Source organism: Atractosteus spatula, chromosome 20, assembly GCF_055471065.1.
Source record: "Atractosteus spatula isolate fAtrSpa1 chromosome 20, fAtrSpa1.hap1, whole genome shotgun sequence".
Taxonomy (NCBI): domain Eukaryota; kingdom Metazoa; phylum Chordata; class Actinopteri; order Semionotiformes; family Lepisosteidae; genus Atractosteus; species Atractosteus spatula.
In genome coordinates this window covers 5,989,408-6,014,428 of record NC_142725.1, presented here as the reverse complement: position 1 = coordinate 6,014,428, position 25,021 = coordinate 5,989,408, and the positions used below count along the sequence as shown (strand labels likewise).

At 41.8% G+C, this 25,021-nt stretch overlaps 2 protein-coding genes and 1 pseudogene across 3 annotated transcripts; 1 reads left to right on the top strand and 2 right to left on the bottom strand.

Moving 5' to 3' along the window:
- Positions 1-1,588: 1,588 nt before the first annotated feature.
- LOC148817417 (uncharacterized) lies at positions 1,589-3,458 on the top strand (annotated as a pseudogene). The gene is made up of 2 exons (XR_016094588.1): positions 1,589-1,676; positions 2,534-3,458. The product of XR_016094588.1 is annotated as an uncharacterized LOC148817417 (transcript).
- Positions 3,459-8,718: 5,260 nt separating this feature from the next.
- On the bottom strand, positions 8,719-13,040 carry LOC148817416 (uncharacterized). Its single transcript, XM_088938382.1, has 4 exons — positions 13,001-13,040; positions 11,602-12,454; positions 10,228-10,408; positions 8,719-8,928 (listed from the first exon to the last, which is right to left on the bottom strand). Exons 1-4 carry the CDS (start codon positions 13,038-13,040, stop codon positions 8,719-8,721), a joined length of 1,284 nt encoding a protein of 427 aa, XP_088794508.1.
- Positions 13,041-15,577: 2,537 nt separating this feature from the next.
- LOC148817415 (uncharacterized) lies at positions 15,578-19,150 on the bottom strand. Its single transcript, XM_088938118.1, has 4 exons — positions 19,067-19,150; positions 16,931-17,783; positions 16,089-16,269; positions 15,578-15,851 (listed from the first exon to the last, which is right to left on the bottom strand). The coding sequence occupies exons 1-4, from the start codon at positions 19,107-19,109 to the stop codon at positions 15,636-15,638; spliced, it is 1,293 nt and encodes a 430-aa protein (XP_088794244.1). The 5' UTR covers positions 19,110-19,150; the 3' UTR covers positions 15,578-15,635.
- Between the last annotated feature and the right edge of the window lie 5,871 nt (positions 19,151-25,021).

Sequence of the window (25,021 nt, the reverse complement as noted above, 5' to 3'; positions counted from 1 at the left end):
TTTGAGTCATCCAAATTTTTATGTCAGAGATGCAATTAGATAGAATAGAGACAGCCACATCAGTGTCGGGTTTGGTATGGATGTATATTTGAGTATCGTCAGCGTAAAAATGAAAGCTGAGGCCATGTGATCTTAAAAGCTGACCAAGTGGGAACATGTAAATGCTGAAGAGCAAGGAGCCCAGTATTGAGCCCTGGTGGACACCAGATTTGACAAGACCAATTTCAGACCTGTACCCATTGAGAGAGACAAAGTCACAGCGATCAGTGAGGTAAGACTTAAACCATTTGAGGGCAAAGTCAGAGACTCCAAACACAGTCTCGAGACGAGAAAGTAAGATGTTATGGTCAACAGTGTCAAAGGCAGCACTGAGATCAAGAAGGATGAGTATGGAAAGAGAACCAGAATCAGAAGCTATTAGGAGATCGTTGGTGACTTTGACTAGGGAGGTTTTTATTAAACATTTAGTATTTTGTAAATTTGGAACACATAGGAAAGCTATCTTTGAAGAATATATGCAGTACAGAATCACAAGCTCAAGGGCGCTATTGACCTGATTCTGCAATCACCGGCTTTGTGGAGACCTGTGATGTGGAATGAGACTCTCAGTACACAGTCCACGCTCAGACTGATCCACACGTATATATTTATATACAGCTCACATTCGTAAACGGAGCATTTCAAACGGCGGGTATTTTCTCGTTGTTGTACTGCACTACAGTGCGATGTTGGTTGTCCTTATCCTGTGCGAAATCTGCTGTTTCTGATTCAATATTGAAACCCCGTGACAATCTGCTTGATTCAGGGTAGAGTGATCGTCTTTCTGGCGTCATTGGTCTGTTTTCCACGCAAGGGGCGGAGCTCGGGGTTTAAAAGAGGGGGCAGCTGTACAAGCTGTGTGGTTGGTTGTTTTCGGGTTGGAGAGGTGAGGTTTTTTTTTTTTTTTGGTATTTAAGCTTTTTTTTTTGAACGAAAGAGCTGTTTCAAGTTTGTGTGCACCCGTCCCTGGATTTATAAGCACAAGCTTTCTGGGGTTTAGCTATAGCTATGCATGTGTTTTCACCTGTTTTTCGCGTTTCAGAAGAATTCGCAAAAAGGATGGTGCATCTTTCGTAGTCTAACGGAAAGTGCTATCCTGACCTCTCAAGCAGTTCATCAGTGCGTCTGTGTTTTAAAAACTTTTTCTCATACTGTGGGGTCAAATAGAATGGCTAATATCCTAAGCAAGTGCACTTCCAATGATGGTTTTTACTCGGAGTTCTGAAGAGGGCTTTCTTAACCTCGGGCAATCGAAAAGTGAAGGTCAACAGCGTGAGGGACTGGTGTACTTGTCTTCACTGTTTCAAGATTTGTTCCTTTTTTTTAGTTTTGTGACATGCCTCCTAATGTTTTTCATAATGTTCTGTGAGCTATACTTGCTGAAGGAAGAGTTGCTGCTGTTTTTTTAATTGTTTGATTAGATAATTGGCTTGGAAGATGGTTTTTTATATTGTGGTTAAGTACCAAGTTTTAATATGGGCATCCCTATGAGAAAAGGGATCACTCTTAAAATAACTACTTTGGCTGTGGAACTGTTTTGCAGGTGCATAGAACACTTACAGTACCTCCTCTTCAGCAAGAAACATCTTAACCTCAACTGTCTGACCAGGTTAAGACTTCAGCAGCAGGCAATATGAGTGAGTATATGGAGCTGTGATGCTGTTTGGGTACCAGAAACATCTTGATCTTCCAGATTCGGTTGCCACCTTGACAGCTGCTCAGTGGTCATCTTGAACCTGGACTTGGTGTGGTAGTAATGCTTGAAAGCAGGGGTGTCCCATCAAGGTCTCTTGAAAGGAGCAGCACCTGAACAAGTGGGAGAAGCTTGTAAGCCAGCTGGTTCCTGATTTAACCCCTTAAGAGCTGGGTTAGAGAACATGTGGTAGTGCCAGCCCTTGTGATCTGAATCCTGGAAGATCGATTGGATTTTTGAATAAATGCAATGCCTCTGGGGTTTCCTTCTTTGGTGCACTGGATCAGGGGCATGGGGAGGGCACCAACCATTGATGCTACTCCTCAAGAGGCAGCCCCATGCCCAGTCTTTAGCTTGAGGTTTTTTGATGCAGTGATGCTTCCCAAGAAAGCACACAGGGTTTGCCTTCTCTTCCTGTCCTGAAAGGTGCTTCATTTGTAACTAGAAGCAGTTTAATCTACATTGCTCATGACTAAGCAATGCATCTCATTAATGAGAGAGAGCTTTTGTGACCTGAGGTGCTTTGGTGGTGTGAATGGGTGGTTTTCATGGCTCAAGAGTGTGAGTGTTTCCTGGGTGTGTGTATGAGTAACCTAGTGGTCTCCTTTTATTGTGCAGTAACCTATTGGTGGTGGACTGGATTGTGAGAGGATGGCTTTCCCCTCCATAGCAGGCCGCACTAGAAACCTTGATTGTATTATAATGCATGCAAAGCAGTAGAGGTTGTGAGAATCATCAGAGATCTCAATAGAAAATGTTGTGATGCATCCCATGGATCTCTTTCAATATTTGTGTTCATAGGTGTGTTGCTGCTTGGTGTGGAGAGCTCGGGATCTGCCCAGATGGGACGACCCCCAGTTGACTACAATGAAAGTTATTATGACAATGCGAAACGTGTTGGAAATCTGAAAGGCTTCTCTCACATCCTGTTCAGTCCAACTGGGACAATGTTTGCCGTCCATAATGCAGACATCTATGCAGGGTCTCCTCCAGTGAATCCGAATGAAGACTGGCTGACGACTACAGCCAAGAAAGTTGGCAAAGGAGAATGGGATCAGTTTCACTCCCTCTTCTTCCATCCAGAAGGCAGCCTCTATGCTGTGACAAAACATGGGGAATTCTACAAGGGTCCCCCTCCTGAGAATGAGTGTGTGTCCTGGAGGTACAGGGTTGCTACGAAGATAGGAACTGGAGGATGGCTTTTCCCTTCTCTGTTCTTTGACCCTGAGGGTATCCTGTATGCTGTGACATCAGAAGGGAAGCTGGTTAAAGGAAAACCTCCAAGTCACATGAATCAAGACTGGATCAGTAGTGCTGAAACTGTTGGAACTGGAGGCTGGGCAGAACTTACCCATTTCATGGCCTTCTCTCCTGATGGCAATCTGTGGTGTGTCTCCAAGGATAAAGGGAAGATCTACTCTGCTCCTCCACCAACGTTTGCCACTGACAACTGGCTTGATAGAGCCCAGAACCTTGGCATTGGGTACAATATATACCAGATACTCGCCTTCATGCAAGAAAACCATTAGCTAAATCTTAAGCTTGGATTTTGAGGTCAACATTGCCAAGATCCTTTCCAATGTCCCTCTGACTGTCGGGCAACATGACTGTGACAAAATGGCTTGGAGCTTCAGTGTCCAGAGTGGGGATAAGGAAGAAATCCTTGACCTCAAAAAGTAGCCATAGATCTGTATGAAGCATATTATTCAATAAATGGGCAAATACTAGCAGTTGTGAAGTTGTATGCTTTTCATTATCTGGGGTTGTGTGTTTAACAATACAAATGCTTGGAGAGTAATCCAGTTGAATATGGTATGCTATAATGGGCAAATACTGGCAGTTGTGGAATTCAGTATTTTTGTTTTTCAGGGACTTGGAATGAATACGTTCCTATCATTTTCATAACTTGGTGGGGGAACACTAATGGGCTTATGTGCAAGCCAATATTTCAGGGTGTTCGGACTGGTTATTTTGTGTTGTGGGTGTAGTCCTGCATTATGCAAGGTATGTTTGCAGTTTCACTTTACCTTGCTGTTCCTTGAGCCATTTTATGTGTACATTTACTGCATAAAGTCCCTACTTCTCCAGAGTCTGCTTCCATTCCACTTAACCTAGATCTTCAACTGTACAATTGCTCTTGCAGAGAATGGCATACAAACCCTTCATTCTTCTGCCACAAAGAGGATTGGAGCATGAGGATGTCCTGAGCCAAACATCTTACAGTATCTTAGCTGTCCTGGCTGTGATTTCACTCTCGGCCAATGTGCATGTTGCAGCTTGCCATTTGAACCTCTACAATATTTATACTGGCCTCGCATGAGACCCAATGAGTTGCTGTTACTAGGTTTCTTTATTCATGGAGTTGTGCAGTGCTATGTAGCAACACTGAAGTCAAGAGGATTTGATCTTCAGAATTGGAACTGTCTGGGTTTGTTGACAATTACTGTCCCGTGTCTAAAGAGTAAAAACTTAAACAATCCAGTGTTCTGCTTGCTGTGGAGGGAGCAGCTCTCTCCTCTGCTTTCTCATGATAGGTTTTGTCCATGGTTGAATTGCAGCCTCAACAGCATTTTGGCTGCTTTTCCCTTTTTCACACACCCACTGTGCTCCCTGATCACACTGTCCCTTTTCACAGTACAGCACATGTCTGTCTCCTGCCTTACCTAGCACTGCTTTACCATCTCCAGCAGTAAAGTATAGTTCAGTTGGGTAGCTGCGTCAGCAGGTGTAGGCTGCAAAGGAACAAGTAATAGGTTTATTCCATGCTGGGAAAAGAAAATGACGTTTCAGCCGGGAGCCTTCTTCAGCTGTGAGCAACACAGGTGTGGCTCACTTGAAGGCTCCATGACCAAAACGTTTTCCTTCTTTTATTCAGCATGGAATAAACCTATTACTTGTGAAATATTATAGGTTTGTGTTAAAAGCAATAAATGGAGGATGTTAAATAGATGCATCTTTTCCAAAAGCACCACCAACTGAATCTAGAATCCGCTTTACATGGTGTCCCTTCTGATAAACAGTTGCATGGTTATATTTCAGGGTGGATACCGGGATTCCCCAAGCAGCAGCACTGAAAGGGTGGGGTAAGGCTAGATGGTATAAAAGCACAAATTCCCAGCAAGAACCACTGTGATTTAACTTCTCACTGCAGTGTCATCTTTGCCTCTAGGTTTCTTCAGCGTGTCTTAATTTAAAAAAAATTGAAGAAAACGGTTTATATGCAGTATGATTCAAATTAAAGCATTGCTAACCAACTAAAGGACAACTGTATCGTACATGGGTGAAATAAGGAACACTTTTTACACATCCTAAATTAAAAAAAAAATAAAGTTAATGAATTAAACAGTTGTACAACTGTTTTTTGGATTACATCCTGGAAAGTGTTTTCACGGCTTTCCCCTGTTTAACACACACTGTGCTGCCTGCTCACACTGTCCTGTCACAGTACAGCACATGTCTGACTCCTGCCTTTCTAGCATTGCTTTACCATCTCCAGCAGTAACTTATTAATTCAGATACTAGATCCTGCAACTTGCAAGGTAATACAGTATGAGAATTAGTACCATTAGCATGAAATAAGAAAGTGATGCATGAGGTTCTAAGACTATCTATTGGCTTGACAATAGGACCTCACACGCTGAAACTCAACCATGGACAAAGCATGACATCAGGAGAGAACACGCACAGAGGTCAGAGCTGCTCCCTCCACAGCAAACACAGAACACTGGATTGTCTAAGTTTTGAAACTTTAGAGACGGGGCAATAATTCTAGATAAACCCAGACAAACAGCCCCAGTTCTGAAGATTAACTCCCCTTGACTTTAACAAGATTGCTACGTAGTACTGCACATCTGCTGACAGGTGTGGGGACAATGTTACACATCTTTCACAGCCTTCCAGCACTCAAATCCTGAAATTGAGGGTTCTCCTGGTCATTTCCGGCAGGAATCATAGCTTTAGGAAGCAAAAAGTTCCAAAAACGTGGCCCTCCACACAATAGTATAGTTTGGAATAAATCCAATGTACAGTCATAACCTCATTTCTGTTCTTCAGTCACAGAGTTGTAAAGAAATTTAATAACAGGAATTTATCAGGTCCCATTGGAGGACAATATTAATACTGTAAAATGATGGGAAGCTGCATCATGTGAATTGGCTGAGAAAGTGCAATCACAGCCAGAACAGCTAAAATGAGGTTATTTGGCTCAGGACCTCCTCATGCTTCAGTCCTCTCCTTGTGTCAGCAAAGTGAATGGCATTTAACCTTTCTCTGCAAGAGCAATCATTGTATAACTCAAGATCTGGACAAAACAGATCTAGTGGAACTGACCAGACCCTGGATTGACCAGATGAGAAGATTCAGCAGTCTTCTAAAGAACTGTTTCTCATGTCTGGTGTCTCAGAGCTCTTTATTAAACCTCTGGAGAAAACATTGTAGCATACCATATTCAACTGGATTACTCTCCAAACACTTACAGTGCAGAACGTAATGATGGAGCCTGCTAATGGCTTTTACATGCTGAACTGTAATCATCATGCCTGCTTGATCACAAAGGCTTTTCCTCCCCCTGTACTTACCCCCAAATGGTGAATGTTTACCTAAATGGTAAATGTTTACACTAAACTCCTGATGACAAAGGAAGGTTTCTATTTCCTTCAGTTACATCAAAGACAGGAGGGGGGGGGGGAAACGTGTATATACTGTATACTGTAAGTTCTGTAGGACCATATCCACTTTGAGCTACGATAGGTACTATAACTGTTATGTGTTTATTGTGGTTCCTTGTATGCATACAATAAAACTTGGCTGGATGAACGAACACTTCAGGCTCGAATTTCTTGGTTTCTACAGTAAGTATTTGGACAGTGACAATTTTTGCTGTTTTGGCTCCATACTCTAGCACATTGGATTTGAAATAAAACAATGAGATTAAAGTGCACAATGTCAGCTTTAAATTTGAGGGTATTTACATATATATTGGTGAACCATATAGGAATCACAGCTCCTTTTTATACATAGTCCGCCCAGTTCATGGGACCAAAAGTAATTGGAGAATTGGCTGCCAAGTTGTTTCTTGGCCATCTGCGTGTTGCATCATGAGTTCTACAGTGAGCCAACTCATGTGCATGTGCAGAGAGCCAACAAAAGGTCTAGAGTTTATTTTAGATGTGGCATTTGCACCGGGAGTTTGTTGCTGTCCTCTCTAAACATGAGGACCAAAGAAGTGTAAATGTCATTAAAGCAGGCTGTGATTCCTACATGGTTCACCCAATAGGGATGTAAATACCCTCCAATTAAAGCTTACATTCTGCATTCTACATTCTTACAGTGCAGTCCATAAGTATTTGGACAGTGACAATTTTTGTTGTTTTGGCTCTGTACACCAGCACATTGGATTTGAAATGAAACGATGATGATGAAGTTAAAGTGCACAATGTCAGCTTTAATTTGAGGGTATTTATATACATATTGGGTGAACCATAAAGAAATCACAGCTCTTTTTATACACAGCCCCCCCTCCCATTTCATGGGACCAAAGGTAATTGGCCATATTAACATAATCTTACAATTTGGCATGGTTGTAAATTCTTTGTAATTGATGACTGCCTGAAGTCTGTGACTCATAGACGTCACCAGATGTTGGGTATCTTTCCTTGTGCTGCTCTGCCAGGCCTGTATATTCAGCCATTTTCAGTTCCTGATTGTTTTGGGAGCCTTTTCCTTTCAGTCTTGTCTTCAGTGACATGCATGCTCAATGGGATTAGGGTTGGGTGATTGACTTGGCTAGTCAATAACATTCCACTTTTTGGCCCTGAAAAACTCCATAGTTACTTTAGCAGTATGCTTGGGGTCATTCTCCTGCTGCAATGAGTTTTGAAGCATTTGATTGGATCTGAGCAGATTAGCTGCTTCTGTACACTTCAGTATTCATCCTGCTGCTGCCATCTGCAGTCACATCATCAATAAAGACAAGTGAGCCATTTCCATTGGCATTCAAATATGCCCAAGCCATGAACCTACCTCCACCATGTTTCACAGTGAGGTGGTATACTTTGGATCATGAGCAGATCCATTTTTTCTCCCTACTTTTGTCTGATACAGAGTATCACACTGGTACAGGTTAATCTTTGTCTCATCTGTCCAGAAGGCTTTATCTCAGAACTCTAGAGGCTTTTTATGTACTTCTTACCAAACTGTAACCTGGCTTTTCTTACCAGTGGTTTGCACCATGTAGTGAACCCTCTGAGATTATACTGCTGTATTCTTCTCTTTATGGTAGTCTTGGACACATCTACATCCCGGTGTTGCTGACCTGTTCAACAGCCAAAAAGGGGCTTTTCCTCACAATTGAAAGTATTCTTCAGTCATCCACTACTATGGTCTTCCAGGTCATTTGCTATTGCTCAGTTCATCAGTGCATTCTTGCTTCTTAATGTACCAAACAGTTGATTGACACACCTAATTTATTTATATTCTATCTAGTCACTTTTCAGTCTCATGATGGCCTGTTTTAATGGCATGAACACTTCTTTGGTCCTCATGTTTAGAGAGGATAGCAATAGACTCCAGATGCCAATGCCACATCTAGAATCAACTCTAGACCCTTTGTTAGCTCTCTTGTGCATGAACTCATAATGCAACACAGATGGCCAAGAAACAACTGGGCAGCCAATTGTCCAATTACTTTTGGTCCCCTAAAATGGGAGGACTATATATATAAAAGGGCCGCAATTCCTATATGGCTCGCCCAAGAGGGATGTAAATACCTTCAAATTAAAGCTTACATTCTGCACTTTAACCTCATAGTTATTTCAAATCCAATGTCTTTTGGCTCTGTACATCAGCACAAATTGTGTCACTGTCAAAATTTGTATTCTTAGATAGCACAAAAGCTAATTATGAAGAACAAATACAACTTCACAACTGATAGTATTTTCCCATTTATTGAATAATATGCCTCATACAGGTCTTTGCCAGATCTCTGGCTACTTTTTGAGGTCAAGGATTTCTTCCTTTATCTCCACTCTGGACACCGAAGCTCCAAGCCATCTTCCAGTAACAACCGTCTCGTATCCAAAGATGGTGGTCACCTTCACTTTGTAAGGAACATCCAGGGTTCCCTTCTGGACAACAGCCTTGAATCTCACTGCCTTCCCAGGGGGCACCGTGCTGCTCAAGGTAGAGGTGTCGACAACCTTCAGAGAAAACAGCAAATCAACACCTGGCATGTTCACTTATGGAAGTACAATTAGAAAGAAGCCAGGGAAGGGAAAAAAAAAGCATTTTCATTGTGAAGGAAGAAAATTTGATTTTTGTGATGAGACTATGGGGCTACTCTTCCCCTCTGACCCCATTATCCATGTACATGGGAGTTTGGGAAACTCCCAAGCAGTGTCTGGAGCAAGCTACTCAGGCATGAAGATCAATTAGACCTGCTCACAATACTACCTGGATACAAAACGGGGTATTGTGAAGAATAATCCAAACATTCTTGATTCCCACCAAGTTATGAAAATGAGCAGGAACTAGTCCCGGTTTATAAATGGATTTTCTTAAAGGATTTGACTCAAAATTACAGAGTCAACATTTTTTTTTTATTTCAGTGTATTTCAGACACCTTCCCCGACCCATGTAGGAATTGCAAAACCTGTGGTACAATAGATATACTGTAGTTTTCCTGGCCAGGTTAGCGATCACCACTGAAAAGGATCACAAGGGAAAAGGCATTTTCCAGTACTACAAAAAGCAGAGGAGATACCTTAGAGAGAAGAGGGAATATTTAGAAACTACAGAACGTACTTCAGGAAGACGAATATTGACAGAGGCAAAGCCTTAAGAAATGGTTGCAGTTCCTAGATGCTTAAAGAGAAGAGAAATGACCAGGGGTCGATTGTATTCTACCAGCCTTTCACAACTACTCAGCAGATGCTAGCCATGTGGAAGTGGCCATCTCCAAGCAGAGTCAAAATGGGACAAACCCCATTGCCTGTAAAGTTGCCAATGTAGCACTCCTTCATACAAAGGAAAGTGTTGTGGGTAAGGTTAAAAGCACAAACTGGATTTAAACCAAAGGAGCTATTTGTCACTAGGATTCTAGCAGAAAGGCAATAGGGATTTAGAAAAGGTAGAAGCTGCATTTAGATAGGCTTCTTTAAGCCTCTTGGATGTTCATTTTGAAGTTGGACAGCGGGCATTCAAGCTAATTTATGATTTTGCTTAATTCCCCAATCCTTTCTATTTCAGTTGTCATGTCAAGAAAAGGAAGGTGTAAATTAAGAAGAGTTTTAAGTATTTAGTGAAGTCGCCCAAGAGTCCCCCCAATCTATTTGGATGCTGCTAGATGAATAGCTTGACAAGGATGCAAAATGTAAGTCTATATCCTCCGAATACAGAACGACATGTTCTGTACCCCTCACTGCAACCATCTTGCCTTAATTGAGCATGTTGAGCTAATGGCCATTTCCATTTAGGAATATCCAGCACTGAACACCTACCTCTTTCCTTTCGGTCTCTGTAAAGCTCCAGGTGTGACTTGTACTGACATCCAGGGTGACTGTAGTTTCATTCGCCGCAATCACTGGGATTCCAGCCTTGAAGGTTGTCGATGCCCCAACTGCCACAGTAAAACCATGCTCATGGGAAAAGGAGCTTTCCAGAGTAAGAGACTCTGAAAACCTAACCAGTTGAACATGAAATGCATTTTTTACCATTCTGTCAAGTTGTTAACAAAAAATATTGTATAGTAGGTTGTGGTGCCCTTTCCACACCTGATGGCCAATATTTCAGAAGTCACAAAGGAAATCAGCGGATAACATTGCCCAGAACCAGCACATCTGTGAAGGCATGTTCTTGGAATAATAATAATTGCTTACACTTATAGAGCCCTTTTCTGGACAATCCACTCAAAGCGCCTTACAGGTAATGGGGATCCCCTCCACCACCACCAATGTGCAGCATCCACCTGGATGATGCAACGGCAGCCATAGTGCGCCAGAACGCTCACCACACATCAGCTATTAGTGGGGAGGAGAGCAGATTCATAGAGGGGGATTATTAGGAGGCCATGATTGGTAAGGGCCAATGGGAGATTTGGCCAGAACACCGGGGTTACACCCCTACTCTTTTCAAGAAACGCCCTGGGATTTTTAATGACCACAGAGAGTCAGGACCTCAGTTTTACATCTCATCCGAAGGACGGCCCCTGTTTACAGTATAGTGTCCCTGTCACTATACTGGGGCATTAGGACCCACATGGACCACAGCCCCGCTGCTGGCCCCACTAACACCTCTTCCAGCAGCAACCTTAGTTTTTCCCAGGAGGTCTCCCATCCAGGTACTGACCAGGCTCACACCTGCTTAGCTTCAGTGGGCTGCCAGTTGTGAGTTGCAGGGCGATATGGGTGCTGGCTATTGGTTTAGAATTGGTTTCTAAATCAAGAACCTAAAGAAACTTGAGCAGGGATTAAACCGTGACCAAGAAATCCTTTGAAAGGATCTTTTCAAAAACTTTCCCTTTTTTTGGTTAACTGCACATTTTAAGAAGAGGCAGGAAGCTGAGGGGTCTTCATTTGAAAGACATCCAATCTAGTCAAGTATGTGGATGTACAGGAAGGTTTTGAGAAGCCAAGAGCTCAGAACTGGACTGAGGCAGAACTGAATCCTGGATGCTGGAGCAGAGTGCAATTGCCTCACATCTCCACACATTTTACAGGGACCAACATAGTTCCACAAATTTGAGGAAAGAGCTTTGGTTGTTCTACAAGACCTTGGAATACAGTTTCAGACACCTCTAAATGCTGGCTTTTAGGGTCTCCCTGTGTGGGAAGGCCAGCTTGCACCATAAAAAGCATCAAGAATGATCAACTTACTGGAAAGTGGCAGTGTAGGGAACAGTGCCTGCAGTGTTGTCACAGTCATGCTGCCCAACGGTCAGAGGGACATTGGAAAGGATATTTGCAACGTTGACTTCAAAATCCAAGCTTATGATTTTGCTAAAGGTTTTATCTTGCGTGAAGGCGAGTATCTGGTAGCGATTGTAGTCAATGCCAAGGTTCTGGGCTCTTTCAAGCCAGTTGTCGGTGGCAAGCTTTGGCGGTGGAGCAGAGTAGATCTTCCCTTTATCCTTGGAGACACACCACAGATTGCCATCGGGAGAGAAGGCCATGAAATAGGCAAGTTCTGCCCAGCCTCCATTTCCAACAGTTTCAGCATGAGTGAGCCAGTCGGAATCCTTTTGAGTGGGAGGTTTTCCTTTAACCAGCTTCCCTTCTGATGTCACAGCATACAGGATACCCTCAGGGTCAAAGAACAGAGAAGGGAAAAGCCATCCTCCAGTTCCTATCTTCGTAGCAACCCTGTACCTCCAGGACACACACTCATTCTCAAGAGGGGGACCCTTGTAGAATTCCCCACTTTTTGTCACAGCATAGAGGCTGCCTTCTGGATGGGAGAAGAGGGAGTGAAACTGATCCCATTCTCCTTTGCCAACTTTCTTGGCTGTAGTCATCAGCCAGTCTTCATTCGGATTCACTGGAGGAGATCCTGTACAGATGTCTGCATTACGGACTGCAAACATTATCCCAGTCTGACTAAACAGGATGTGAGAGAAGCCTTTCAGATTTGCAACAGGTTTCGCATGATGATAAAAGCTTTCATTGTAGTCAACTGGGGGTAATCCTATCTGGGAAAATCCTGAGCTCTCCACACCAAGCAGCAACACACCTATGAACACAATTATTGAAAGAGATCCATGGGATGCATCACAACATTTTCTATTTAGATCTCTGATGATTCTCAACCTGTACTGCTTTGCATGCATTATAATACAATCAAGGTTTCTAGTGCAGCCTGCTATGGAGGGGAAAACTCACCCTTTCACAATCCAGTTCAGCACCAATAGATTACTGCACAATTGAAGGAGACCACTAGGTTACCCAAACACACATCCAGGAAATACTCACACCCTTGAGCCATGAAAGCCCATTTAAACCACCAAAGCATCTCCGGCCACATGAGTAATGGACCCCCTCTCTCATTAATGAGATGGCATTGGTTAGTTAGGAGCAATGTAGATACACTATCATCTACTTACAAATGAGGCACCTTTCAGGACAGGAAGAGAAGGCAAACCCTGTGTGCTTTCAAGCATTACTGCAACAGCAAGCCCAGGTTCAAGATGACCACTGAGCAGCTGTCCAAGTGGCAACCCAATTTGGAAGATCAAGATGCTTCTGGTACCTAAACAGCACCATAGCTCCACATACTCACTCATATCGTCTGCTGTTGAAGTCTTAACTTGGTCAGACATGGTTGAGGTTGTCATTTCTTGCCAAAGAGGAGGTAAGGGTTCTATGCACCTGCAAAACAGTTCCATAGTTCCAAAACAGTTCCTCACGCTGTTCTGATGGTGACAATTTGGCCGAGGTTAATCGAAAGCCCTCTTCAGAACTCCGAGTAAAAAACCTTCATCATTGGAAGTGCACCTGCTTAGGATACAGTAGCCATTGTATTTGCCCCACAGTCTGGAAAAGCATTAAAAAACGCAGACGCATTGATGAACTGCTTGAGTGGTCAGGATAGAGCTTTTCGTTAGACTATGAAAGACGCACCATCCTTTTTGCGAAATTTTCGGAAATGCGAAAAACAGGTGAAAACACATGCATAGCTATAGCTAAACCGCAGAAAGCTTGTGCTTATAAAGCCAGGGACGGGTGCACACAAAAACATGAAACAGCTCTTTTGTTCAAAAAAAAAGCTTAAAAATACTAAAACCTCAACCTCACCTCTCCAACCCCAAAACAACCAACCACGCAGCTTGTACTGCTGCCCCCTCTTTTAAACCCTGAGCTCCGCCCCTTTGCGTAGAAAACAGGCCAATGACGTCAGAAAGACGACCACTCTACTCTGAAGCAAGCAGACTGTCACGGGGTTTCAATATTCAATCAGAAACAGGAGATGGCGCACAGGATATATATTGTCAAACAGAGCCTTACTCTGTGTTTGTTCCAAATATACAAAATACAAAATGTGTAATAAAGCTCCCGAATTAAATTGCTGACAAAGGGACGCTGTGTAATACGTGTGGTGATGTAATGATCATTTTTGTAATATAACCTAATATATAACCCACACATAGATCATTTTTCTAAGTGTGAAGTACAGATTAGTCTTCCTCTTGACACCGTTATTCTGATACGCCACACAGATGGATTTTGTCAGAAGCAGCTGTTAAACTAGCGCGGGTTCAGGAAGCAACAAACACAGGGCGATCATTGGGGTAAAAAAATGTTGAGGCTTTAATTGCAGAACGAAATGATCAGAATCAGTCATACTGTACTTAGAGAAGATCTTAAAACAGCAGTGAGGCTTTAATTTGCTTTTAGAAACAACATGAGAAAGACATGGAGGAAGTCTTATCAGTAATAGTGACTTCTGTATGGTCTATTGTGGATGTGAAGAGATGATGAACTATCCTGGAAAGAGTATAGAGTGGAAAAAGAATAGAAGTTCCCCCCCCCCAGCATTTCTGGTGCTGAGGTATATCTAGTACTGATAACCCACCTGCTTCCTTTCAGTCTGTGTAAAGTTCCAGGTATATGTTGTACTGACATCAAGGGTGACCGTAGTTACATTCTCTGCGACCACTGGGATTCCAGCCTTAAAGGTTGTTGATGCCTCAGCTGCCACTGTAAAATTTGTGCTCATGGGAAAAGGAGCTTTCCAGAATAAGGGGCTCTGAAAACCTAACCAATTCTAAATAGTAAAATACATTGGGGTGGGAGCTAATGGTAATAGTGTGCGTCAGCTATGATCTAGAGGGGTCCCCTTCCAAGATCTTGCAATGAGCAGTGCTTCTCTTTAATTTGGCATTTCTCCAAGTACATGTTGCTCAGGTTTCTGAAACAAAAACTCATGTTCTTTAATCCACCAACATATTACCTACCACTGAAAATAGCATTCATTCAGCTGGAAGCTCTTTACATCTTCACAAGTGAGTGTATCTTTTGACTATATGAAGAGTTTTTGAATAAAAACTTTCCAAATCAAACCCTTCTATGCTGTCTCCCTCTTGTGTGCAAAGCCTGCATTTTCAGTCAGTAGCTTTTGTCAACTCTGCAAATGAACAGGTGTGTGGTACAGTAATGCACGGAGCTTACTTCAACCCCCTACACTTACCTGCAAAAGTGTTTGACTTGAGAAAGCAGTCCCAGCCGATTCCTGGGGCTCATTAGAGGATCATGTGCAAGGTTAGACAGTACTCACCAGCTTCCACCCTTGTATATAAAAAGGGTGATTTACATCAGAGAAGACTTTTAGGCGTTTCAGCAGTCCAACCCAAGACCAGCAAAAACTGACATCAGAACAGACTAAAAATTAAGTACAGCAATACAAAATAGGAGTTAAGTGTGTGCAAATTTCTACAGTATTGGCATACCACTTAAATCGAAAAAATGAACTTTGATTTTGTTCCATCCAGATTCCAGTATTCTTTACCTACAGGAGGTTGAGCATATTTCTCCAAAAGAGGAGAGATACAGTTAAGTTTAACATTTCCCTCATGTTTATTCTGGATGATGGATTACTCATGTTGTATTTTGCAGACTTGTTGCAGTTCAGCTTTAAAGAATGCTGCTGCTTATTGTATTCCAGGTACATATCACTGCAACCCAGAGTCAGGAAGCTCAGAGACCCCAATTAATCCAACAAGCATATTTTTTGGGAGGTGGGAAAAAAACAGACCAATCTGGAGAATACTGTATGATCACACTAAATTCAGAAACTTTTGTACATTAGAAGTAATGGGGAATCAGGTTATGAAAATAATGCAATCCATCAATTTCAATATTGCAGTCATTTGATCCTTTATTGAGAAATAAGCACTTCATACAGGTCTTAGTTAGATCTATGGCTCCTTTTTGAGGTCAAGGATTTCTTCCTTTATTCCCACTCTGGACACTGAAGCTCCAAGCCATCTTCCAGTAATAGTGGTTTCATATCCAAAGACAGTGGTCACCTTCACTGTATAAGGAACATCCAGAGTTCTCTTCTGAACAAAAGCCTTGAACCTCACAGCCTTCCCAGGGGGCACCAGGATGCTCAAGGTAGAGAGGTCTACAACCTTGAGAGACAGAACAATGCAAGTCTAGTATTGATTTGCCTTTGGATACAAAATTAGAAAGACATGGGGGAAGTCTTATCAGTAAGAGTGACTTCTGTATGGTCTAGCTGTGGATGTGAAGAGATGAGCTAAAACTACCCTGGAAAGAGTATAGAAGTAGCCACACACACAAATTTACTGACTGGAGATTTAATAAGCATTTCTGGTGCTGAGGTATATCTAGTACTGATAACCTACCTGCTTCCTTTCAGTCTGTGTAAAGCTCCAGGTATATGTGGTACTGACATCAAGGGTGACTGCAGTTTCATTCTCCGCGATCACTGGGATTCCAGCCTTAAAGGTTGTCGATGCCTCAGCTGCCACAGTAAATTCATGCTCATAGGAAAAGGAGCTTTCCAGAATAAGGGGCTCTGAAAACCTAACCAATCGAAAATAAAATCATTTCTTTTGCTGTTCTATCAAATCAAGACATACAATACATTTTTTAAAACAAATGTATATTAAAGCAAACTAAAAACCGATCCACATCTATTGGTTATATGAAGCATTTGGGCTGAAGTGAACAAACTGTGGAAATGTTACTTTTGAAAGTGACTGGAAACCCCCCCTATCAGAGGTCTTGGTGTTTTAATGTACAAATCTCCTTCAACATCAAATTAAGTCTCCATCATTGAGTTTAAAGCATGTGGATGCACAGGAAAGGACTGAGAACACACCAACAGCTCACTCCAGAACTGTCTCCTGGTTGCTATAGCAGTGAAAAAACATGGAGGCTAATCTTCTTGCAATGGCATTTCAACCTAAGAGATTACCTTTAGTTGCTTAAGATCTCTAAATGTTGGGATGCCAAGCAAGAATAGCAGCATCAGACCAATAGCTGTGACCTGGACTACATTTCCCAGAGATCTTTGGGAGTTCATCTGCTCCCCCCCCCCAGTCACCTAACCAGTTCCTACAAGTCAATTGGTCAGGTGAGGATACAAAACCAAGAATCTCATTTCCCCAAGAGGTGAGAGGAGTTTGCACCAGAAACAAAACTGATGTTTTTAAATGCAAGACTATAAAAGTGATCAACTTACTGGAAAGTGGCAGTTGAAGGAACAGTGCCTGCTGTGTTGTCGCAGTCATGTTGCCCAATGGTCAGAGGCTCTTGCGAAATAATTTTTGCACTGGCGACGTTAAAATCCAAGCTTAAGATTTTGTTAATGGTTTTATCTTGCGTGAAGGCAAGCATCTCGTAGCGATCGTAACCACTGCCAAGATACTGGGCTTTTTCAAGCCAGCCATCAGCAGAAGACTGGACTGGCGGTGGGGCAGAGTACATCTTCCCTTCATCCTTGGAGACACACCACAGATTCCCATCATGAGAGAAGGCAATGAAATGGGTAAGTTTTGGCCAGCCTCCACTTCCAAGAGTTTCAGCATTATTGAGCCAATCATAATTCATTTCAGTGGGAGGTTTTCCTTTAACCAGCTTCCCTTCCGACGTCACAGCATACAGGATACCCTCAGGGTCAAAGAACAGGGAAGGGAAGAGCCATCCAATAGTTCCAATCATCTTGGCAACCTTGTACAACCAGGACACTTCCTCATTATCAGGAGGGGGGCCCTTGTACAGTTCACCATCATCTGAAACAGCATAGAGGCTGCCTTCTGGATGGAAGAAGAGGGAGTGAAACTGATCCCATTTTCCTCTACCAACACACTTCCCCTTAGTCAGCCAGTCTTCATCAGGATTCACTGGAGGAGACCCTGCATAGATGTCTGCATCACGGACCGCATACATTATCCCAGTCGGACTAAACAGGATGTGGGAGAAGCCTTGCAGGTTCCCAATGTGCTTAGCGTGCTGATGGAACACTTCGTCGCAATCAACTGGGGGCAGTCCCATATGGGCGGACCCTGAACTCTCCATTCCAAACAACACTGGGCCTACGAATACATCAATAGATTCAAGTTAAAAAAAAAAACATTGCTATTGACATGCTCACAAAGCCTAAAAAATGTGCATGCTTTTCACAATATGTAAAGCATTGTAGAAAGTAAGATTTCCTGTTGTGATCCACTATCACAGAAGTTCTCAGCAAGGGAATGTGACAATCAAGGATATCTAGGTCCAATTTTGCCCATATGTAGATAAGGAAATCCTACAAAATATACAAATATCCTTGAATCAAACCAACTATGTTCAGTGGTGCAGTCTAGAGGAATGAGAAACTTGGGACACCAAAGGTGACTGGACACCTCTCACAGGATCTGATTGAGATTGCATGCCTCTACTGGTGGAGACCAATTCCAGGTTCTCTTGGAGAAACATTGGAGGGTTTGAGGAGCAAGAGTAAGGTTCTTGCTTACTCCCAGAAGAGTAGTACAAGTCATCCCTTTTACTGCAAGCATTCATTCAAGATCCAGGCCCCATTTTCTGAAATACAATTTCTGCATGTATAGAAATAATGCTCATTTGTAAAGTGCAGTTAATGATTCTCCCAGAGCACACATGCCCACACTTCCTGAAATTCAGCATTCAGGCATGACCATCATATTATAGCAGTAAATTAAAACCGTCAAATTTGAGTTGGGGCTGGAATGCATCACATTCTTACATGTCACATAGAAAACTCATTCATCACCTTGCAAGAGAATACAAGTATAAATAAGCAGTATCAGCAAAAGAAAGCATATGGACAGTTGCCTTATGCATTAGAAGTTTTTTTTTATTCAATTATTCAGAGAGATGATGCAGTCATCAGATAAAAGCTGAATTTCTGGAGTTGAACCAAATTATATAGTGTTTAAGGCTACATGAAATGGTAAATAAGTCTAGGTCATACCCAATATATTGTGCATTGTTTATCTGTTAAGGGTTATGAATCCTGATTCTGGAGGGCTGGCATTTCCACACACTAACTCAGCTGGTCAACATTAACGTGTCCCACCTTTTCAGATGCTGCTACGTCTTTAAAAAAAGAAGAAACCAGGAAACCCTGCAGGCACACCAGCCCTCCAGGACCAGGACTGGACACGCCCTCTTTAAAAAGCGTTACCACAAACCAAGTCCCGTTTTAGGATCAATTACCAGATAGTTGACATCCATGTAGGAATCTGCAACCTCATCTATATGGATACTTGGTGCACCAAATTACATTTTATCACCCACCAACAGCTACCCAGTCTTACACATACAGTATCTGTGCAAAACAGATCAACATACTCACACGTATTCTTTGCTGCTGAAGCGCTAGGAACCTCATCCGACATGGCTAGTGTTTTAAAAGGCTTCTTATTGAAGAGAAATCCGGCGTTTCTGCAAAACAGAAGTCCCAAAATAGTTACTTAAGTTTACCTTCCCCTTGCACGAATATCTAAAACCAAAAACCTCCCCCGTTTTACAAGAACGCGTTATTCTTTCCGTAATATACAGTAGGCAAAAGTGCATGCAGTATTCCAGGTTAATGTCCATTTACACACGCACCAGGTAGAATGTTAGCGATAGCAAACCAGGAAGATACAATTTTTTTTAAAAGGAAAAACGAGTTTATTCACTTCGCATTATACATAACAAGGGGAACACATACGAAACAAGTTAAAGACAACCACGTGGTGAAAATAGGTAATATAGAGAAAGGAAAACAAGTACACTTCGTCACGCAGAAACCGTGAAGATTAAAATTCAGTGCCTATTAAATCTTCAGATTCGTTCACTGGGTTTCGGGGGAGCAAAAACCACCTAGCACTATTTATTTTCCCTCACTCAGAGCTCCGAATCGTCATAAGGATACCGTTACTCATTTGTGAAGAATTAACTACATTTTAAAGCTATTGTACTATATATAAGAAAGCAGGCGCTCTGAAGAGTTTGGAGAGGTCAGAATAGCACTTTACCGCTCGGCAACAAAAGTCCCACTTTCGTCAGCAAAACTCTTCGCAACTATAAAAAAAACCCGGAGAAAACAACACACATATATATATATAGCTTTTGTTAAGTAGTAACCCAAGTGCTCCTTAAATAAGCAAATAAATATAGACTCACAACAGACCGAAATCCTTTCCTCTTCCACCTCCAAAACCCAACCAATCAACCTCAATCCACCGCCTCCTGTCGGCTCTTTTAAACCCTGAGCTCCGCGCGTCGTGTTCAGCACAGACCAATGATGTCGGAGTAGGAGAGTGTTAATAGGAGCGCAGTATTGAATTCACAGGAGCGAGAGCTGGACACCGATAGACCTCAATGCACTGGCTAGCTTAACACGACGAGCCACGACACAAATTCTCAGTTTTTACGAATATGAGCTGTACAGTTTTGCGGTCTCATTCTACACCTCGTATCCTCTATTCCAGTAGTTTTGAGAAACGATTGCAGAAATACAGTACAGGAATTATTCATGTCGAACTTGTGTATGCACAGTTTGTGTTCTGTATGTGTATATAATGAGACTTTACTGTCAAACGGATGTTTGGCTGTATGTTTCTTACGAATTTCTTATAAATACAAAAACATTCACTCTGCTTTAATATACAAATAGTACAAACTGATTAATGTAAGTATCAGAATTACACCGTAAACTAATTAAAGGGACACTGCGCAATATGTGCGGTGAAACAATGCTGTTCTATTTCTCTGGTAAATTGTGACAATTACTGATGCGATGCCTTCAATTAAAATCCCACACAGCATACCCTGGGCAATTATTCATCTTGACTGTCGCCAGAAGAAAAGTGAATTCAAGACATGTGGCCCAGGCTGTAGAGTGCAAAGCAGGTAGAGCCTTATCCCCAAAACACTTACGGCTGTAATTGCTTCCAAAGGTTTTAACACCAAGTAAAGTGAATATATGTGCAAACAGCATATTTTGGTTGTGATCTTTATTCACATTTTGTGATTACACTTATCTTCTTTTACCTCTAAAAGTTCAGTTTGCGAAATTAAGTGATGTGTCTGCACAAACAGGACATTATTGCAAGGGTGAATGTTTCACAAGGCACAGTATCTGTTGTGCACTGGGATTTCTGATACAGTATGATCTAAGTGTCCCACCACATTCCTTTTTATGGAATGAAAACATCTTTGGCAGTGCATGACCTTGATTAAAACAACAGTACTTTATTGAAGAAAGATGTGCTTTCTACTAGATACATTAGTTGTGTGTCAAATGTTAGCCTTGCAGCCCTCTATCTTGAACTCAGTAGATGTCAGGAGCTGAGGATGGCTTGGTCTGATATACACTTCTATCTGCACTGTTTCTAAATCAGTGTCCCAGTGTAGTAACCAGGGGCGATGATGTAGGATGTGCCTTCCTTTGGATGGGATGTGAAATTCCTATGATGGCTGTTCAGCCATGATAGATACTGTATGCTGTTGGTCAGAGGAGGGGTGTTAACCCAGCATCCTAGTTACTCTTTACTCTGGGCACTGTATGGCCTCCCTAAATTCTAGTGTTCTGTGGAGAGGGCTGTACAGCACTTTACAGGCAGATAAAATAGTTCATTCTAGTAGGTAAAGTGCATTATAATTGGGATCTTAATGGGATAAAACGGAATATTTAAATACTCTTCACTCATTACTGTTTTGATGTTTCTGGAGAGCTTCCTCTATACTGCAAATATAATGTCAAAAATCTTTTTTTTTTTAAAGAATTACAGTTATGCACTGCTACACTGGTTCTCTCCCAGTCTCTTTGTGACTACCATGCTGGTGCCTAGAGTCTGCACACTCAAAACTCACATTGACATCCACAAACCTAAAGTCCCTGAGGCTTTTCAGGTAACAAATAAACCTATAAAAACATCCCTATTACCATACACACCCTGTTTACCCTGGGTAAACCCTGTTTATTTATTTTGAACCAAAAATGTACTATAATTACATCCAATTCTCCATTTCTCCTTGTACCTCAGAGTTTGCGAGAAATGCACAGACATCTCTGCCTTCTTGCACTACTGTATGACTGTATGCACTGTCTGTTTTTAGATGGTGACTGCACTGCTGCTGCAGTGGTGAATTTATTTTTATATATTGGTCTTTAATGTGCAACATATTGTCAAAACATCATTCAGGAATACAGAAATGTCACCAGACTACGTACCATATTGTCACTAACATTGTTGAAAAGCTGGTCAACACATTTTTCTTCTCCCAAATTGACTACTGTAATACTCTATTCACTGGGTTTCTAAATCAACATTGAACTCCAGTATGTCCAGAATTCAGCATCCAGAATCCTGACCAGGTCTAGTGCAAGTGATCGCATTACTCCTGTCCTGAAGTCCTTGCACTGGCTTCCTCTTAGGTTTCATGTCGACTTTAAAAGCCTTATGCTTACCTACAAGGCTCTGCATGGCTCGGCACCTCAGTACCTGTCTGAGCTACTATCATCCTACTCCCCACCTCACAAACTTTGTTTTTCTAATTCTGGTCTGCTATCTGTCCACCAAGCCCTTCTTTACTCTAAGGGTGACAGGGCTTCTCCAGCTGCGCCTCAAAGGTTTGGAATTCTATCCCTAAAGGATATCAGAGAGTCAGCTTCCATAAGCTCTTTAAAATCTATATTCAAAACCTTCTTTTTTAGAATGGCCTTTGCTTAACTGGTTTTGTGATTCAGTATACCTCTTTGCTCCTGCTATACTACTGTACCCCCCATCTACTATCTCCTCTCAAGGTGTATTTACTATTTAGGAACAAGTAAAGGTTTATTCCAAGCTGAAAAGAGAAGAAAGAAAACACAATGTCTCAGCTGTGGAGCCTTCTTCAGGTGTGAGGTCTAACACAGTTGTGTTTTCTTTCTTCTATTTTCAGCAAGGAATAAACCTTTACTTGTTCCTTTGCAGTCTATGCATGCTGGCGTAGGTACCCACCTGAACTACTTCACAATATTTATTTACATTCTGTAAAACTCTTTGAGAAGACACCTTTAAAGGTGTAAATTATTATTATAATTATTATAATTATTATTATTATTATTATATGTAAAACTGGTGTCAAGCATATACTACCTTTGAAATGCCCTGTAAACATTCAAAAACCATAAAAACAATTAATCCTACCCCTATGTGCTGTTTGTCTGACAGCATTGTATTGAATCATTTCATATCTGATCAGCTTGTGAGAGCCCGTTAACTAATTGCCAGTATCCTTTTGTACTTTATTTCTTCAGGGTTCCAGATGTCTCCTACAAAAGATGATTTTTATATTTTATATCATTATGTAGTTTAGGTGTAGTACTTTAAAGGCCTTTTAATTCCTTTTCTTAGTTTTATACACTTTTATAGTAGAACTTGTAAAACTCTCCTGTTATCTAGCTGCTTTTGCAGTTGTTGTGAATGCAGACTCCCAGGCCAGTAACTGTAGCTCTGAGGCAGGATGTGACCAGATTACAAGTGCATGTGTAGGGGTTCTGGCACTGTTATTGTTTTGCAGGACCCCTGGCTTCTGTGATGTACAGTACCAGTGGTCTCCTTTCAGAGAAGTCTGCTCAGTCCAAAAACTAGTTAATCACTCAGAGGTACTGTATTTGTATCACTGTCCAAATAATTCCTTGACATCTCCTGCAGAACAGCTCTTTGATCTTCAATAAAATTGTCAGGAGGGCAGGAACAGGTACACTGCTGTTAGTTCTCCTTTCTCTTCCTTATAAAGTCTAAACTCTTCATTTCCCATCCCCAGCCAGTCTTTCCTTCACCAGAAGATACACGTTCTATGTCTCTGGGTGTGCCTTACCTGGCTTAACCACTGGTGCCCAGTTTCCAGCTATGAACACCACAAATCTACTATTCTACAGAGACTCTGGGAAATTTAAATTAATCTAGGAATGCATATTAAAAACTGCTAAATTCTCTCTGGATCCACCTGTGTTTTCTAAATCCAGTCCATAATGAAATTCTTGCACATCTTTGTTATCTTTCTAACTTTCAACCTTAAACTGGTATTAGGCCTGCCAGCTGGCTGGTGATGTTGAAGCACAGCAGCTGAACCCTCTGCAGTTCAGGGTGGCACTAACTCTCTCTCACTCTCAATCTCAACCAGACCCAGAACTGGTAGAAGCAGGTAAAAAATGGATGGATGGGTTATTTTGCATCTTTGTCAAAGCTTGTGCAAAGAGTTTTTTAATTGTTCTTAAAGCAGCTAATGAAAAAGGTTACATTTCCATCTACTAAACATGACGTGAGACAGAAGAGAATAAAACTGACATATTTTAGGACATGAGCTATCATTTTTTTTAGTAATGGAAGAAAGCAACAATTATCCCGTCATAATTCAGACCTTTTCCACTTAAAAACATTACCTGCAGTTAACAACTAAAAGACACTTAAACATACTATTCTGCTGAACTTTAACTACAGACATTATTGAATTTATCTGAAGTCTCATCATTAGGATTAGCCTGATAATGTACAGGCACACACTCATTCCCAATTTTGTCACAAGCAAGAATGATGTGCTTGTTGTCAATCTTTACAGCCTTAACCAGACATTTCCCATTGTTGTCTTTCATACTTTCTACTTCAAAAAGACGAAAATCACTAGTGCTTATACACAGATTGTCTCTGTATCTCTTGCCTCCTCTCCTGCATATTTCTTTAAGCTCATATTCGCTGCTTGCATCAATGAAAGACTGGATTTTCGTTCTGCCACAGAGACCTCTTTTTTCCAAAAAAGCTTTCCATGTTTCTTTGTCAGTTTGTCTCGGGAAGCCATGGGGGAAATGTTTGTTTCTGAAGTCGTTGTAACCGTGGTTGTTGGTTGTGGATTTACAGGGACTGGAGTTGTGACCCTGGCTGTGAAGAGGTGTCAGGAAGGAGAGAAGGCAGATCACCACTAACTTCATCATCCTGTCTCTGAACAAAGACTCCTGTACAAGACAGAGAGAAAATAGTTACAGTAATGAGGGAGAGCCTGAAGAGAAGGACTTGACAAAGAAGTCTGATTGAGTACAATATGATGGTTGTCCGTCATGTCCGATGATGACGATTGTACTTTGTGCAGCTCATCTGTTTGGAAGATGTTGGAAAGCCATTGCACTGGGGCAGTACCACTCTCTCGACCTCAGAAGCCTGGGTCCAGCGGTACAAGTAGTCATCACAACTGGAGACTATAACAATAATAATAATAATTGCTTACACTTATATAGCGCTTTTCTGGACACTCCACTCAAAGCGCTTTACAGGTAATGGGG